At 43.9% G+C, this 18,384-nt stretch overlaps 1 protein-coding gene across 1 annotated transcript in view; it reads right to left on the reverse strand.

Annotated features, from left to right (window-relative positions):
- Positions 1-228: 228 nt before the first annotated feature.
- The window catches only part of MBOAT2 (membrane bound O-acyltransferase domain containing 2), a 116,116-nt gene continuing 97,960 nt past the window's right edge, over positions 229-18,384 (reverse strand). Inside the window, exons 7-13 of the mRNA XM_021697429.2 lie at positions 15,430-15,613; positions 11,015-11,207; positions 10,553-10,656; positions 6,809-6,873; positions 4,954-5,086; positions 2,729-2,880; positions 229-1,005 (exon numbers count right to left, since the gene is read on the reverse strand). Of these exons, the coding sequence (XP_021553104.1) occupies positions 783-1,005; positions 2,729-2,880; positions 4,954-5,086; positions 6,809-6,873; positions 10,553-10,656; positions 11,015-11,207; positions 15,430-15,613 (1,054 nt within the window). The 3' untranslated portion in view covers positions 229-782. The remainder of the gene's footprint in view (positions 1,006-2,728; positions 2,881-4,953; positions 5,087-6,808; positions 6,874-10,552; positions 10,657-11,014; positions 11,208-15,429; positions 15,614-18,384) is intronic.

The following is an 18,384-nucleotide window of genomic DNA, read 5'->3' on the forward strand; positions in this document are numbered from 1 at the left end:
CTCTTGCTCAGTTTTCTTTCTTTTTTTTTTTTTTTAAGAAAATAAGCTTAAAATATCACATTACCAACCTTTAATTATGTTGAAGAAATTCTTCCTTGATGGGCTCTGACTGACACAAAGTAATTAAACTCTCCAGGACAATAAGCTACCCATAATTTGGCATCCATTAACTGTTTACGGTTTCGCTACGTACTATAGTCATTTGAGATACTTTAAGAACACCCTTCAAATACTGAGATGTTTATTGCATTTTTAAAGTGTCCACAATCTTAAATATCCTGTTTGAAATTCCTCCAGAATTCCTTTACAGCACATGACATCAAATATTGAAATAGTGTTCTCACAATATTACACTTGAAAATACCATTTAGGAACAATATTTTAGGAAATAGAGGGTTTAAGGCAAGACATTCATTTGGAAAAGGTAATTTCGCTCAATCATCTAGATCGACAGGGTTAGTTTTCCACCTCTTCAGTGCCTTAGGATACGCAACATACATTCAGCAACAGGGCACATGTATGACCCTACGGACATCTGCTGAGGTCCTGAGTGCCCGTTGAAATAATGGAAATATTTTTATATAAGGCGTGACCCACAGGGACATGGCATGGGAGAGGTTATTCACTCCATTCCCAATCTGGTATACAGGAAATTCCCCATCTAGATCCGTCCCATTTGCCCCCCTACTTCATCTTTTTCAAATGAACACAAATCCCTCGAAAAGGTGCTAAGATTGGTTTCTGTTAACAGAGACAAAATAGCCATCAGAGTGTTTTCCCCTTCATTGCTTTAATGATGAATGTCTAAAGGCTATTTCTTGATTCTGATTGCAAACATTGTTTGTTGTGGAAAAACTATTCTGTCCCAAAGAATTTTCTCTTTCATCACACTGTTTGGATCGAGACAGCTGCACATTTTCATGTGGAGTCTTTCCTCTTTGAGTTTTTTTCACCGGCAACAATAATACTAAGATACCAGCAATGTGCAGGCAGTAATACCAGGAGCTAAAAGAAAAAGGACAAAGTTTACTTTATTAAATTTTGAGAATGATTCCTTAGCAATGGCATCCTTGTCAAAATGTCACAGGCCCTGCATAGGATGTGCATATTTACTCCATTAATTGGGCATTCCCGCCCCCTCCCCTGCCCCATGACATGAAGCTCTCCAGCTCAGCAAGTGGGTATTTATAAAGCACCCTATAAACCCAGGCCACTTAAAAGCACGATACTAGATATCGTATTACATTCCTCTGTAAGGGTCATAAGTCCATGGCTACACAGAACAAAAACAAAAAGGTACTTATTAGCAGCTGCAGTGACCTGAAAATAATCTCTCAGTTCCACAGAATTGAACATTAAGAGCGAACAAAGAGGACACAGAGCTGGTCAAGACCTGAATGCTCTGGCCTCCTCTGCTGTGTATGGTCCCTAATTAATTTACAAATATTCCAGTGATGTAATAGATAATATTGCCTCTCGATGGTTGCTGTCACATAATAAAGCAAGACCATGTTATTAAAGATATTATTAGAAGCATCATTCCTGAAATCAAATATAAATCAAATGTGACCTTTTAGAGTTGTAAACTCAAGTGATTGTGAACAAAGTACCTGGGATAGAAAATCTAACCAACTGCTCAATCACATGTAAATTTATGTGATAATTTTGTGAAAAGGGGAATTTTAGCTGGAGTTCCTTGATGTCTTTCTGTAGGAGTATCGCCATATTTGGGCAACAATATTTGACCACTCTGGGCTGTCGTTCTAAATGCAAGGGTGGTGGAAACTCTATGAAAGGTGAAATTTTTGATCTCAAAGATATCACTAGACAGCGAAAGTGGAATCTGGTGGGTGAGGAAGAGAATAAAGAAAGAAATCTAACAGGGAATTCAAAACAAGAACTTCTATAATACAGAGAAGACAAAGGATCCGTGAAACGTAAAAGAATAAGAAGGGAACAAACTCAGGAAATAGAAGTAATTCAATTTTCTTTTGACTAAAGCAATTAAGAGAATTAACAATTCTTTGTAAAGGACAAGCTACACTTTTTTCTTTCTTTTTTTAAACTGCTCTGTCATATCCCCTATTGTTCATCTTATTTCGAGTTCCCCTATCCTGTCCTTTTCGGAGTTAACCATCCGACAGCCTGAACTCCTGGTGCACAGACTTTACCGGTGCTTACTCGTAATTGTCATAAGACATATTTTGCTTCTGCTCCCAGAATATTCCCAGTGACACATAAGCCTCTGCTTGAACACACAAACTCCTACACCCTGACCCCAGAGCAGGGGTGAGCAAACTCCAGCCTGCAGGGTGCATCGAGCCTGACGTCACTGTCTTAACCGGAGGCACCATGGACCTATAACATGGTATTAGCCCTGGGTGTACAACATAATGATTCAATATATGTACACACTGCAAAACAATCACTGCGGTAAGTCTAGTTAACAGCCAAGTGTGAAAAGAGCAGCCACGCTTTCCAGTTAAACCTCTGAGAGATCTGAGGCGGTGCTCGCCCCACTGACACTTCTCTGTCTAAATCACACTCCTCTGAAGGGTGAGTGGTGGGAATCATTCCATAAAAAACTTGAGACTTGCTGGTTTAAGATGAAAAGGTAACTATAGAAAGTAAGGCTGTGGTGCTATTTTTCTAAGCTATGCAATAGCAAAGAGCTCGCTCTTCAAAACAAAGTGGTTCCCGCTGGCGTCTTTGTGAGAGTGACACTTACCTGTAGAACGCGAGCGACGGGTTTACGGAGAGAAGGACGAATGGCACAACTGTGTAGCTTATTGCTATTTGAGTCACTACCCATGTTAGAACATCATACAATAATTTCAGTTGGGGAGGTTCGATGAAATAATGCCGAAAGTTACTTCTCATCTGAAATAAAGAAACAAAAATATTTGCTTTGTCTTTCACGTTGTTTATAAGATCACACTGACCGTACCTGCTGTTTCAAGGATGAGGAGTGACTGCTATTCCCACGCTCAGCTGGCGGATGTCTACAACGGGGCCACCCCCGCGGGAGAAGTCAAGTCGGTTCAGGAAAAACGAATAGGCATGTGTGTAAAAGATACGGAGAGAGCAAAATGTGGGAATCCGGGTAAAGGGCATGTGGGAGTGCTTTGCAACTTTTCTGTAGATTTGAAGTTGTATTAAAAGTTTCTTTAAAAAGTTAAAAATAACGCTCCTTAAATCGTATTTGGTAAAGTATAGTATGTAAATAAAGTTCTGCCTGTTTTCACCTTTTCTACTACAATGAAATGAGACATCCTTCCTCTCCTTTAAGCTCTGCGTTTGTGAAAGACAGATGGGTATCATACACTGAGCTGAGGTCAAAAGACACTTAATCAGAATAAATGGCAACAACTCACATTATTCTCAAGATAGGTGTTTCCTAATAACTGCTATTTAAACTTCTTTTTTTAGCTTCCAAAAAAGTAAAAACTTTTCAGTTTTGAAATGCACAAACTTAACCAAACATTATTTCCTCTTTTCTACTGTGTTCCCTGCTTTTCTTGTCTAACATGTTCAGAGGTGAAACACAGCCCTGCGGCGAGGATGCCACCGGGTTTTTCAGAAGTGACCTGCTGGATGGTTAATGGCGCTCCCATAGAGAGACCATGATTCCTAGCGGCCAGATCGGACCCCGGCACCCACCACGTCTTGCCCGGCTCATGGCCACAGCAGCTACCCACCCTCTTCCCTTCCAACCATCGATGGCAAATCAGTTCTCCTGAGGCATGGCTTTTGGCATTCCACCCCCCTGCTTAAAAACCTCACCTGGCCCCCACGTACGCAGACAGAACGAGGATTAGGCCCTTTCCTAGGCTGGTGTTCAAGTTCTAGGACTACCCCTCCCTCTCCCTCCCCTGCACTCCTTTGCCCTTCCAGAATTATCTACACCTTAGGTATTCACGATGTCTCTGCTTCAACCAGATTTACTTGTCATTTCCAAACACACCAGGCACTTTCAAACTTGGTTCTGCTAATGTCATTTCCATGCCTAAAGCGTCACGTTCCACCGCCATCACACTTCACTCACTTTTGAAATAATGTTCATCTTTCAAAGCCCAAATCCAACTAAACTTTCCTAATGAGGCTACCTCGGGTCAACCCAACCAAAAGGATTTCTTTCACCTCGAAACAACTATGTTACTGACTATAAAACCCACGGGATGTACGACACATGCCTCGTGCCGTACACGCGTGCACACACACGTACATACACTAGTACCTATACGCCCCAGTTAGACCACAAACAGCCAGAAGGCACGGCCCTTGGTTAATACGTCTCTGAGATTTCCCTCATATACCCCCCAAGGTACCGGAAAATCGCATGAGTATCTGCTAGTTTGTTAAACGAAGGCTTCTCACCTGTAAGTGCTGTAAGAAGCCTGTTCAAACACCATTTCTGTCCTGTTACTTGCCTCTGACTTTCGAGGACTTACACTAAATTGTCCTTCTTCTTTGTCCACCCATGTCACCAACCTAATTTCTCAACTATTTCCCAAAATACTACTCCAGGTTCCAACGAGGCCAGCACTCTAAAGAACTGTGTCCACCAGCCCAGGAATGGCCCATCCACTCTGTCTACACTGTTCATACTCCACTCTTCCTCTAAAAGAGGACTCAAACGTGACAGCTTTCAGGAAACATTTCTAAAATAAACCTACCCTTCTGACCCTCTTTATTTAACTCAGTTTTTAGCTCTCGTTCAGAAAATTCTGTCAAGACAATGAACACTTGGTGGGGCACCTCCCACGTGCCAAGTCTGCTCCTCAGATGAACCAAGCGTGGCGCCCCCGGGAGCATTCAACAAACACGCGAGGCACACAGCTCACTTCTGGCCAGGGCCCCAGACACAAGGCCTGCCTGTGGAGGGGTCCTCGCCTCCTCCACCAGCGCAAGGGGACCACCACCGAAGTAGGAAATGGAGTTCTGGGTACTCACAGCTCGTGCTGCCAATGTCATCACCACTCCTGTCAGAAACGTCAGGTAATATCCTGGATACACCCCATGCCAAATGGCAGACAGAATGAATGTCTGGATAGTTGGACTCACGGAGGCTCGTTCGTAACAAACCCTAGAAGCCAGAAAACCACGGAGAGCCAAGGGGAGTGAGTGATCAGAGTCTAGATAGTCCACAGCGATCATTCTTTTCTTACCTGACAGGACAGAGAGTAACCAGGAAAACAGCCACCACTTAACATCAGCAATAACTTGACCTGTGACCTCAGGGAGGTGACAGCTACTAAACACTCCTACTTAACTAGGAAAATAAATTTGATTTTCATCTTTTTATGGTATATGTAATAGCTAAAATGAGCATTGCCAGTATTTAGAAATCTACATGACTTACCAAAATATCTTTAATATTAAAGATACTTTACTTTTTTTAAAATTTTCTTTAATGACTTTTGTTTAATTAAGAACTTTCAACTGACCTAATAACACTTCTTTCTGGCAAGTCTGGCTGTGGCTTAGACTAAAATTTCTCAGTAACAGGGTAAAGCACTCAGATGAAAATAAGATTTTCCAAAGGTATCAAATTTATTTATTTATTTATTTTTATTTTTTTTTAAAGATTTTTTATTTACTTATGTGAGAGAGAGAATGGGAGACAGAGAGCATGAGAGGGAGGAGGGTCAGAGGGAGAAGCAGACTCCCTGCTGAGCAGGGAGCCCGATGCGGGACTCGATCCCGGGACTCCAGGATCATGACCTGAGCCGAAGGCAGTTGCTTAACCAACTGAGCCACCCAGGCGCCCCTCAAATTTATTTTTTTAAGTCATCTCTATGCATGGGGCTCAAACTCACGACCCCGAGATCAAGAGTCATGAGCTCCACTGCTGAGCCAGCCAGGTGCCCCAAAGGTGTCAAATTTAAAATACAACAGTAACAAAAATCACACAACAGATTAGCTCAGAGAATCTGCAGCCAGTGGAGAGACTGCAAGGTACCACGAAGTGACACTATTGTATGGTGGGCATTTCGAGGGGTAAAGATACTCAACTTGTCACAAAATAAAAGACATTCCCAAAACAGGCTGCTTGGCACAGAACAGTGCTTAGAGCTGTACCGTCACAGGGCAAGATTTCATAAAATAAACTCGAGGTGGAGTAACAGGTCTCACTGGGAACAAGAGGCAGAGTCACCGGGAGCTTCTGTGCAATTTCCTAACTGATGCTGCTATGCTTGGTCTGCCTGTATCTCCCCCTTGGCCGTGCGACCAACTCCTATCACAATCCCAGCACCAGCAACAGCCCCCCACCCCCCATCCCTGCTCTTCCTCCCTACAGGAAATGGTGCGCGAAGGTGACGCTGCTGTTTTTTTAACAAGATCACAAACTCTCTGGCTGCAGGGGCTGGGTCTTTGTGTTGGACTCATCCTTGCATCCTGTGCCTAACATGCAGAAGCACCTGTCAAATTGAAATATTTTAAAACTGGAACTGTTCTGGAAAATCTAGGGCATCTGTACAGTGGTTGTGTAGCTACTTTGTTTTTACTTAACACACCTCCAGGGAATGAGAGTAGGAGGACACCAGCCATCTCAGACCCCGGAAAGATGCCGGGGAGAGCGCACCGAGAGGCCGGGGAGAGCTACGTTCACCACTCAGGCTGAAAAGTTCTCACATCTGATAGACTCTCGCTTCAGGGGATGTTAGCAGTGTTTCCTGGGTTAACACCAAGGTCCCAATGTCACTCAACACACTGATAATTTAGTCAAGAATCTGAACTCGGTGAAGCTCAACCTCAAGTCTTAGATGCCAAAGCGCAGCTAAAGCCTGCTCTTGAAGGAACATACCTTTTGAGCCAAAGAGCTGTCTGAATATTCCAATTATCAAGAAACATCTTGAAACTTGTTGACATCTGAAAAACAAAAGAACTTTTTTTCTTTGGCCCACAAAATGATGAAGCTTGAAATATAAGTAATAACATTTTATTGTGCTAAAAATAAGTTACTTGACATTGATGGTAGGTACTGATTTCTTTCCTTAATACTGCTTTTCTAATACAGTAACATCATCGTGTAAATGGAATTTATTTTAGAGGCCATCTACGAGATAAATGGATTATCACTATTTTCTCCTATATGTTAAGTTATTGGGGTTGTCAAAGGATTATCCCAAAGACATTCCTGATATGTAAATGGCCTTTCAGTGACCCTTCAATGACTCTTTCATTGGGGACTGGACGTCCCATCAAGCCAGTCTCTCAATCCCCTCACCCCCATGCCTCTTCAGCCACCATCTGTGGCCACCTGGAACCTTGGCCCCACCTGGAACCACCACCGTCTTCCCAGCTGTCCAATCTCTCCACACAAGCCTCTCCCATAAAAGCTTCCCCTTGACCTCAGAGGGAACTTCTGGTCCCCTACCTCTCCTTCCCTCCGTAACTATCTCCTCCTTGCATCTTCACTTCCTTCCCACCATGTAAATTCCATGGTCCATTATTTACTACTCTCATCAAAATCCTGGGTATGTTTGTTTCTTTTTCCTTTTCACTCACCTCCCTATCAAAATCCTAATCCCAGATCAACCTTACTTTCCCCCTTCCCTACTTACAACCTCTGAATCCGAGTGCAGAATATCATACAGCCTTCGAGACTTCTGTCCGAAATCCATCCTTCTTGATATCAGTTGAGCCCTCAACCTACCAAGCAATCCTTGTTTCCCTAAACAGTGTATTCTCCTCTTCCTGAAAACAGCTATTGGATTGAACCATTTTAAACTTTTTTTTTTTTTTTTGGTAAGTCAAAAGCAGGTAAATATCAGCAATTTCAGGAGATCCCAACTAGTACTTCAAAAGTTCCCCACTTTCTTATCTCTGGTCCTATCACTCCCCACCCCCACCCCCCATCTTCCCTCCATCACTCCCAACAGGTGATTTTGCCTCTAACTTTATTGAGATGATATAAACTATCAGACTCCAAATTCTCACATCAAAACTACAAAGTCAGCTGCCTCCACACTTCCCTTCCTCCGTCCCTGGTTCCTCCTCCAACACGGTCAATCCCTGCACCTGGCCTCTTATCTCCCTGTTCTCCATCTTCTTAGGGACCTCGTGTGTCCATCAGCCTCTCTCTCCCCCTACCATATTTTCACACTGTCTTCCAATAGTCTAACTGGTAAACATGTGTCAATCTCTCCATTTTAAAACAAAATTAAGCAAAACAAAAATCCCCCCTTCAATCACCTGTTCCCCGCAGCTGTGGCCTTATCTCTACCCTCCTTCCCTGTACAGGTAATGAATGCCTAAGAGTTGCATAATCTGGCTTTTATGCCTCTCCCTCCCTGGACACTGTTACCAAAATCATCAATAAACTCCCCTGTTGTTACAGCTGATGGTGCTCGTGAGCCCTCCTCTGGCTGCACATCTCAGCAGCCTTTAACACTGACTACCGTTCCCTCCTTCAGAAAAACAAACTCCTTTATTCTTCACTTCCTCTTATACCATGCATTCTCAGCAAGGGTGATATTGCTCCCGAGATGATAAAAACCAGTTCTTGGGGGCAAAAAGTCTTACTATTTTCATATATAAAGCACACATATACATAGAGTACATACACCGATATACAGTATATGCGATATTAAATTTCATGGGGGCTTGATTAGGAAAAACACGTCTCAAAGTCTCCACAGGGAAGCAATAATGAACAGGAAGTTAGAAACACTGCCATGTATTCATCACTCAATTTCCACAATTATCAGTTTTTCCTTCCCCTTCCCCATTTTATTACTGACATTAAGAGAATTTCAAAGCAAATACCAGACATCTTGGTTCACCTGTAAATAGTTCAGAATTTATTGGACTTCTTTTAAAAAACCAAGATCAGACCTAACAAAATTCTTACTCCTTAATATAATCACCTAATACTCCTCTTGTGTTCAAATATCGCTGATTGTTTAAAAACATGTTTTTCCAGTTGGTCTGTTCAATCGTGATCCAAACAAGGTGCACACGGTGCGTCTGGCTAAAGCTTCTTTTAAGCTGTAAGATCCCCTCTCTGCCCCCCTCTTTCCCATGTCATTTATTTGTTGGGAAAAAATGGGTCATTTGTCTTACAGAATTCCCCACTTCTGGATCTGGTGTTTAACTTACTTCTCCACACTATACACTCCCTCTAAATTTAGCAAGATTGAAAGACCTAACCAGGTTTAACTGTCCCAGCAAGTCCTTGAGAGACGGTGCTGTATTTCCTACGGCGTCCCATCACAGGCGCCTAATGACAGACTGTCCCACTTGGAGTGACGAGCTTTCAGTGATGCTAAGGTGCGTCGGTGGGTCCTGACCCATTCACTATAAACTTGGCTGTCAACCCTTCACTTAAAGTTTTGGTAGTTTCTATTGTTGGAATCATTCTCTCGGGCTGGCAAACCGATGTCCCCTGTTAGCTCTCCTCCTCTCTCTGGCTCCTCCTCCTGACTGCCTTCCTCGGCCCAGCCTATGAGCACAGGTACTCCGGGGAGCGGGGGGTTCTCGTCCCTTGTGGGTCTCTCAGTGCTCTCTCGTGGCTACTCTCATGGTTTCTCCCAAACCGTGAAATGCCACAGGCTGGTAGTTCCCCAATGAGGATCTCCAGCTCAGGTGCTGCGGCTAGTGGCTGGTCATTTATTTGCCTGCCGGACAATTTAGTTGAGTCTGAAATCTGAACACACAGTATCTTTCCCTTCAAACCTGTGCCTGTTCTTTGTTCCTTCTCCCAGTGAAAGGCATCGCCATAAAACTGGCTTAAGCCAGGTATCTGGTCCCAATTCATAACTCACTCTCTCTTGCTGATGCCAAAGTAACACCGAGTTCTGCTGGGTCTCTGGAACAGTGCTCCCAGGTGCTTATGTCTCTCCAACCCCACTGGCACTACCCTGGTTCAGGTCACCATCACCTTGGATAAACACAACACCCTGCTAACAGACCACTCTGTCCCACGAGGGCAACTCATCTACCTGATGCAGCCAGATCCTTCCAAACCACAGCTGTGATCACCTCACTTGTCTGTATAAAATGCATCGACAATACTCCATCACTCTTTTAAGAGCTCCAAACTCTTAATATGGCCTCTGGAAGTATCTGGACCTGTCTTCAATTTCTGCAGGCTCGTCTGTCACCACTCCCTGTGTTGTGAGCCTTACCCCCTCAGGATGTTGTTCCCCCTCTCCTTGGAGTGCCTGGCAACCTCCTCCTTATCTTTTAGGACTCAGATTAGACATTATTTCCTTCAGGACCCCTCCCTGAGCTATCTGATCTGAGTTGGAGCCAATCTTGCAGCACACACCCTACACCTCTTTGATCACAACCTATCCTTCTGTGCCCCTTTGGCCCGCTCTAGACTAAAGCTCCACAAGGGCCCAGATCACACAATCTTACTCACTGGATCCCCAGTGCCTGGTGCACGTGCGAATGACTGATAAATATTGGTTGAATGGAAGAATGAGTATTATCAATAAAAAACCTTCAACACCACTCTTGGGACATCACATCATAACCCGTAAAAGCAAAGTATGGTACGTAAAATATCACATGGTAACTAGCCTGTAAATGATTGACTAACCTCTATTTGTTGAATTCTCAAATTGGAAATCAAGTCCCAACGAGCTGTTCCATTTTCATCATATCCTCTGAAACCAAAGCCTGCAGCATTATTAATAGCATCAGCTGCAGTAAACAAAGTGAAAAGAGCATATTAAGAATCCATATAACAATCTACCATGTTCTCCCAGAAGGTATATGTTATTATATACTAGGATCTTTTTAAACAGTAGATTTATTCATTTTCATCTTTATCTGATACTATAATAAAATGGGCCTTGACCCAGTTTTTAGGATATCCTAACAGTTTCTAGGATATTCCCTTGTATTTAGGATATGAGCTGTAAAGTTGGTTTCTTCTAATAGAGGACTCTAATTTTTCAAGTTGGTCTTTAACTACATATCCTCAAGAGGGCGCTCTCCCCGCTAGCTACTAAGATACACCTCCACACGTTAACAGTCAGTCCCTTCCCAGGCAACTTACCTAAGGTCCATGCAAAATAGTATTTGGGTCTGGCAGCCAAAAGTGAGACATAGAGATAGACGACTTTTGTTGGCCATGAAGCTGTAGCTTGAAAATGCTCATCGATGTTATACTCCACAGGTAATGTTTTAGAGATGGTCAGGTGAAAGAATAAGGAAAGTCCACAGACTAAGAGCTTCTGAATGACTGCGACCTGAAAGAACAAGACAAGATTTCATAAGCTTAATCTATACCCCTTTTAATTCATCTGACATACTACTGCCAGATTAATCTGGCATAAACTCTATAACTCTCCTGGTCAAAAATCATAAACTACGCTGCACTCAGCATGTCAAGCCCTCAGGGTCTCACGGTAGGAACATGTATGTCCAGCCTTCTCTCTACTACCTCTGGATTAGGGCTCAGGTCACACTAGAAACCTCAATTTGTGTTTTCAAAGCTTTCAGTTAAAAAATAAATACCTGAAAGCAAACACAGGCCTATAGGTGTGAATACACAAAAATAATCACATGAGTAACTTTTGGGATGGATTTCGTATTATACACACACACACAGAGAGCTTATTTTTCCATTGTACTTTTCCCTGTATTTTCCAAATGCTATGTGTATTTCATGGACATTATTTTTACACTAAACAATTTAATGCATCCCTTTAAGTCTGACAGTTCTCTAATGCAATTTTATTCATAAATGATAAAACCAAAAGAACTACACACCCAAGAAAACAAAAAGATTTGCATAAAAGACTCTGGTAGGGGGGGAAAAAAAAGGCCATTCTTTCCTATATCCTGGTAAGGTTAAATCACCTTAAAAGAATCCAACTCATGGTGGTTTTGTATTTTTAGTAAGCCAGAATATTTCAATCTGACTCAATAGAGGGGAGATTATAGCACCTGCCAAGGGAAAGAAACAGGTGGAAGAAAGGAAAGGCTGCGTCCAGGTAATGGAACATAACAAGATACTTGGATTTTGAGTGTCCTGCATAGTAGTCAAATACTATTCAAATTAATCTGCAAATGAATATTCATATTTTCACACTTTCTATAACAGTGCCAAAAGAAAGGGCTCAAAGGCAAGAGTCAAAGCACACGCCAGATTCACCGCATTTCTGAAAAAGCTGTCTTTGCTCTCGGGCCACTTGTTAGGAGGTATTGAGCACTTGAGGACTCTTTGCTGCAGCCTTCATTCTCATTTTCCTCAATGTTTTTTTAAAGCTTTCTCTAGTACAATAAGGCTACATTTTCTTCACCCCTCCCCCAAAATATCTAAGCTTTACATTTGAAAAGAGATTTAAAACAGGTAATTAGAGAAAAATTATAATTGTAAGCACAGTGAGATGAAATAAATGGCCTCATACATTAACCTAAAAATTGGGTGTATCATCGTAGTGACACAATGAGCAATACTGTGGCCGTGAGACTAGACACACAAGTTTCCAGGTCTCAGTTTCAAAACAAAAATTAAAGTAGCATACACTTGATCTCGACTACCAGGTAGTGCACAAAGGCTCAGGCAATGTGGGATCAGGTAGCTTGGAAGGCAGGAGTGAGGGCCTAAACCTGGGAGGCCAGGGATGACCCCTGGTTCCCACCGCCTCCCTCCTTAGTAAGGGGGCACCCTTCCACCATTCCAGCAGGAGGGCAGAAGTCAACTCTCAGAGAAGCTGAACCAGAGAAGATCCAGGCTTAGGGACATGGGTCCAGAGTGGGGGGCTGGGTAAGTGCTAGAATGAAAACGGGGAGACTCAAGGAAGTCTACAGCCTGAGAGGTGGAATCCTCAGCCCCCGTGCCTGGGCCAGGTCCAGAAACAAGCAGTCAAGTTTGTATCTACCTCCTAAGATGGCAGAAGACTGAGGGATCCTTCACTAAGAAGCTAAGGAGCCCCAGAGGAAAGTTCTACAGACGTCATGACAGAGACTGACAAGTGCTCCCCAGAAGCCACCCTCCGCTTCTTGCACAAAGACGGTATTTTTATTTGGGCACGTCTAGCTAGACCACACGTGACTATCCCCTTCACAACTGAGTGCAGCCACGCGGTCCATGCGGTGTTAGCTCAGGTACAGCTCCTGTGGCGAGCCAGCTTATACCGTGGGGATGGGGGCAACGCCCTAAGGATGGCAAAAACAGGGGAGAGCTTGGATCCCCAACCCATGGAGCTGCCACACTACCCACGGACCACTGACACTTCAGATGTCGTGGGAGAGACCTTGCTTAGGCCGTTGTGATTTTGGTCCTTGTTCAGCACCCAAACCTGTATCTGATTTAGATGAAGACAATCGGGAGGTCCCCAACAAAAGGGCCACTGGCTACCTGACCGTCCTACTTTGGATTCCAAGAGTCCACACACTCCAGTGATGCACAAAGAGCTTCCAAATGCCTTTGAGTGATTTGTAAATACCACTCTGACTATATAAACTTTTCACATACGGAATTTACCCTAAAAATACAGTAAGACAGTGAAATAATAGATTAAGAGTATTTGCCATTGCCAACAACCTCTGACTTATGATGTCTACAACCCAAAAGAGGAAAAGCCACATTTTATAAGAGTGAATCCCATAAAAATTCAGAGTGAGGTGACAGAATATATAAATCTGTATTATTCTTCGTTGGGTTTGATTTACTGCTACTCAGAAGTTTATACCACTTGAAATTTTTCAAATATTTTACAACATTATGTCTAGTACCTTGATTCCTAGCTTTTAATCCTCTTTCCAGTATTCCAGAACAAGATTCCGGAATATCGAAGCTATCTATATTAATCCTTTCTTTCTCCTGTGGCAGTGAGACCTCTAAAGGGTTAAGTGGTCAGCCTAGAGACACAAATAGTCAATGGAAGAGATCTGAACGTACTCGATTTCAAGTCTGAAATTCAAGCCCATATGATACGGCATTTATCAATTAACATTTAACCAGTAATAGAAAGTATGAAGACAAAAGCACCTTTTTGGTACAAAACACGAGTCACATGGCAGAAAAGAGATAAAATAAGAGCTTTTGTGAATGGGTGCAAATTTCCTCATTCACGCTTCATCTTATAGTTAACTTAGAAAGGAAGGTGATCCTTTGCTCAAGCCCCACATTCAGAAAAAACATACTAGCCCCCTTTTTTGTCTCATAGACTTTTTTTTTTTTTTTTAAAGATTTTATTTATTTGACAGAGAGGGACAGCAAGAGAGGGAACACAAGCAGGGGGAGCGGGAGAGGGAGAAGCAGGCTTCTGCTGAGCAGGGAGCCCGACTCGGGGCTCGATCCCAGGACCCTGGGATCGTGACCTGAGCCGAAGGCAGACGCCCAACGACTGAGCCACCCAGGCGCCCCTGTCTCATAGACTTTTTGATCGGCCTAGTTCTCATGGGACTTTTAGATTCTACCAGATCAAATCCAACATAAGCTCGGCCTACACAAAGCCTCACAGCCTTTCTTGATAAAGGAGTACCTATCCCAGCAGTCCAAAGGAAATAAAGCTTATGTTCAGTTTGAGGCAATCTGGCACAGACTTTGTACTAGGACTGCCTGTGTTTGAATTCCAGTTCTCCTGCTGCCAACCTGGGACATCTCAGTCAAATCACGTAGGCCTGGTTTCCTCATCTGTTAAGCGGTAAGAGTAACAGCACCTACCTTGTGTTGTGAGTGCTGAGAGAGTCACTGTGAGGTGTCCCCAACAGGGCCGGGCACACGGGAAGTGCTTTCAAAGTGTTAGCTATTGTTAACTGTTTTATTGTGGGGAAGCAGGAAAACTTTCATGGACAAGGTGATATTTGATGTAGGCCTTTAAAGAGGAGTAAGATTTCAACTGGCGATGACCAGGAGGAGGAGAGGGAAGTCAGGAGAGGAGAAGAGAACACTTTGAATTAGCTGGAACATGAAGTGCAGGGAAGGAAGAAGCCTAAGAAATTAGGCTGGGTCAGTTCCGTGCAAATGGCTTTCTTGTAAAATATTCGATAACTATAAAACATCGTTTTCACTCAGGAACTCAGTACTGCTTTTTTTTTTTTTTTTTAAAGATTTTATTTATTTATTTGAGGGAGAGAGAGGTGGGGGAGAGAGAGCATGAGCAGGGGAAGGGCAGAGGCAGAGGGAGAAGCAGACTCCCTGCTGAGCAGGGAGCCCGATGTGGGGCTGGATCCCAGGACTCCGGGATCATGACCTGAGCCAAAGGCAGACGCTTAACCCACTGAGCCACTCGGGTGCCCCTCAGCGGTGCCCTGCTTCTTAAGTAACCTTAGTTTTGTTCTTTGATGATGATCGTACGGCTACTAGACATTACTACTAACTGCAGTGTGAAGAGTCATTTATCTTAAAGATAGTTTCAAAGACACAGCAAGTTCAGACCTTGAAGACATTAGTATCACTGAACAAACAACACTACGCAACACAAGCTGTCGAGGCTCAGGTCAACCTCACGAGCTTACGTTCGGAGACGGCTCTGCTCTCTCACAGGGCATGTCCTCTTTCCCACTTGCGCCTGGCGGTGCCCTGTGGTGCGCCCGGCCCTCGATGAAGGTGATGTAGTCTCTGTAGGAGCAGAGTGGGCCCGCCAGGATGCCCATGAAGTTGCAGTTGTAGCTCAGGTACTCCAGGAGGCTTGGCATGCGCCTGCGGGTAAAACACACGCAGCTCGTGAGAGGGGGCCCGCCCCCGCCCCCCGAGCTCTTAGAAAACACGAAAACCCACCCAGCAGGAATCAGCAGCTTCCACCTCGCTGTTCTTCCTGTTTGCGCCACAAAGCAAGCTTTAATTTTCATTTGCATTCGTATGATAGGAATTCCAAAGATGAGGATGTGGTAATGCTCAGCAGTATTTCTGGAGAAGAGAGTTTCCATACAGATCTTTGTGAGCAACTACAAAGGGTTGCTACTGGATTTCGTCATTATAAAACAAACCTGAGACCGACAAGAGACGGCATAAAGAATCTTCCCCTACCAGTTAGTCGTTCACTCACCCAACAAATCCATGTGTGCACTGACCACGTGCCCACACGCTCCAGGGTCTAGACATGCTACAATAACAAAGTAGAGCAATATTCTGCATTCACAGAGCTCACATAACAGATGCAGAAAGCAGATAATTGAAAAATATGTACTAAATATTTTCAGAGATGCTAAGTACTACAAAGATAAAGCGTTCTTCTTATATATATATATAAGAAGACCTCTTATAAGGCAACATCTGAGCAGAGACGGGAAGGCAGTGAGACAGGGAGCTATGTGAGTAACCGGGACAAGGATTCCGTGCAGAGGGAACAGTGAGTGTGAAATCCCTGAGATGGGGTGCGTCCAGCAGCAGGGAGGCCGGTGTTGCTGAACCAGGGAAAGAAACAGGAAAAAAATCAGAGAGAACCAAGGTGAGATCATCTAGGGCTGCCTTATAAGCCATGGTAGGAACTCTGGCCTTTATTCTGAATGCAATGAAAAGCTACAGTAGGGTTTCCGAAGAATCCCTCTAGCCCGAGTGTGGAGAGGACAAGGGTGGACGTCAGAAGGCCAGCCAGGAGGCCACTGGGATCCCCCGGCAGAGGCGACAGCGGCCAGGAACAGCGGGGGGGAGCAGTGCCTGCATACACTCTGGCAGGACACCCCGGGGGGTTTGCTCACAGACTGGATGTGGGTGCAAGGGAGAACCGAATTAAGGATGCCTTGCAACGTTTGTCATTCAACTGCTTTGAGGTCTGTCCCGATGGCACGTGGCATCTAAGGTTTACGGAGCTTTCTAGATCTTAATGCAGGGAACTGGGTAAAAAATACTTAGTAACACAAGAACCTATATAGACCGTATACATCATCATATAGATGAATTAGCAATCTACGTCTTTATTTTCTTTTTCTTTTCCTTTTTTTTTTTTTTAAGAGAGAGAGCACATGTGCAGGAGCATGAGGCAGACAGGGGGGAGGGGCCGGGGGAGAGAGAAGCTCAAGCAGGCTCCCTGCTGAGCGTGGAGCCCAGCCACCGCGGGTCTCAAACTCACAATCCTGAGATCATGACCTGAGCTGAAATCAAGAGTTGGACACTTAACTGACTGAGCCACCCGGGCACCCCTTATTTATTTTCTACCAGCAGTTCCATTTACTAAGTTTGCTTTCCACTGACAATTATAAACTATAATCAATAGAAGAACGACTCCACCTGAGGATGGGAATCAGGCTTCTGGAAGATGTTACGATCCTTCCTTCCTCTCTGAGAAGTGGTTTCCTTAAAAAGCACAAACCCTCTCTGTGGCCAAGAGAAGCTGACAGACCTTCTCATATGTACCTTTATAAAAAACAATAAACAAGAAAACAGTGCTTCCTGTCCATCTGATACTAGCTACATCACCACTTAGCCCAAACTCCTTTTTTAGATCTTTCCAGAATTATTCTTCTACATTTAAAAGCGTTTTGAGCCTTACATATTTTCTCTTGAAGGCTCAAAACTGAGGAGAGAAAAATGTTGCTGGCAGATTTGCTCTTGCATTTTTTTCCGTAATGCTGAAAGAGAATGCTTTCTCACTGCCTCACTCGCTGGGTAAGTGCCCGACAATCAAAAGCCACGGAAGAACTTCCTGTGCTCCCATCACAAAGCTCCATCTCAACCCGCCCCAAACAGTGCCAGGTTATCAAGGCGCAGCCCAGTCCTACCAAGTCAAACTATGTATCACAATTTGCAAGGACAGGAGATAACTCCGAACCGTGAAATTTGCTGAAGTAATTTCTGGCTCAACGGTCGTATCAAATGACAAATCATTTTAGGTACTCAGTAGATAATTATATTTGCTATTAAAATGAGAACGAAGTATAACTGTAATACTTCATTTATGACATTACATGAAAGAATCCTTTCATTCCATGAATATTTATTTGGGATCAACTCCACATTGTCCCAGGTTCGAGCTTCTCAGTTTCAGCATTATGGACTGTTTTGGACAATACGTCTTTGTTGTCAGGGGCTGTCCTGGGCACCGAGGCTGTTTAGCGGCATCCTGAGCCTCCACCCACTAGGTGTCAGCAGCACCTCCCCTCTCCGCCGTGACAACCAAAAATGTCTCCTGGGGGGTCACAAGCACCCTCACTGGTGAACTGCATTGAGGCCATGAGGCCAGAATGATCAATGGGCCAAAGTTCTATCCTCACAGAGTTTACATCAGAAAGACAGAGAGAGGGACAATCAAAACAAATACATAACATCAGACAGTAATACATACTATGAAGAAAAATCAAGCAGGGCCAAGGACGGAGAGTGACGGCAGGGAAGGGGGTTCTGACAAGGAGCTCGGTGTAGTTACGAGGGGCAGAGCTATCAGTTCTGGTCCTAAGCGGTTAGTCTGCTCCTAGTTAACTACATGAGGAGCCACTGTGGGGTTTCCCTCAGAGGAGGGGAAAATATAATCCAAC

This window comes from Neomonachus schauinslandi, chromosome 10, assembly GCF_002201575.2.
Source record: "Neomonachus schauinslandi chromosome 10, ASM220157v2, whole genome shotgun sequence".
Lineage (NCBI taxonomy): Eukaryota > Metazoa > Chordata > Mammalia > Carnivora > Phocidae > Neomonachus > Neomonachus schauinslandi.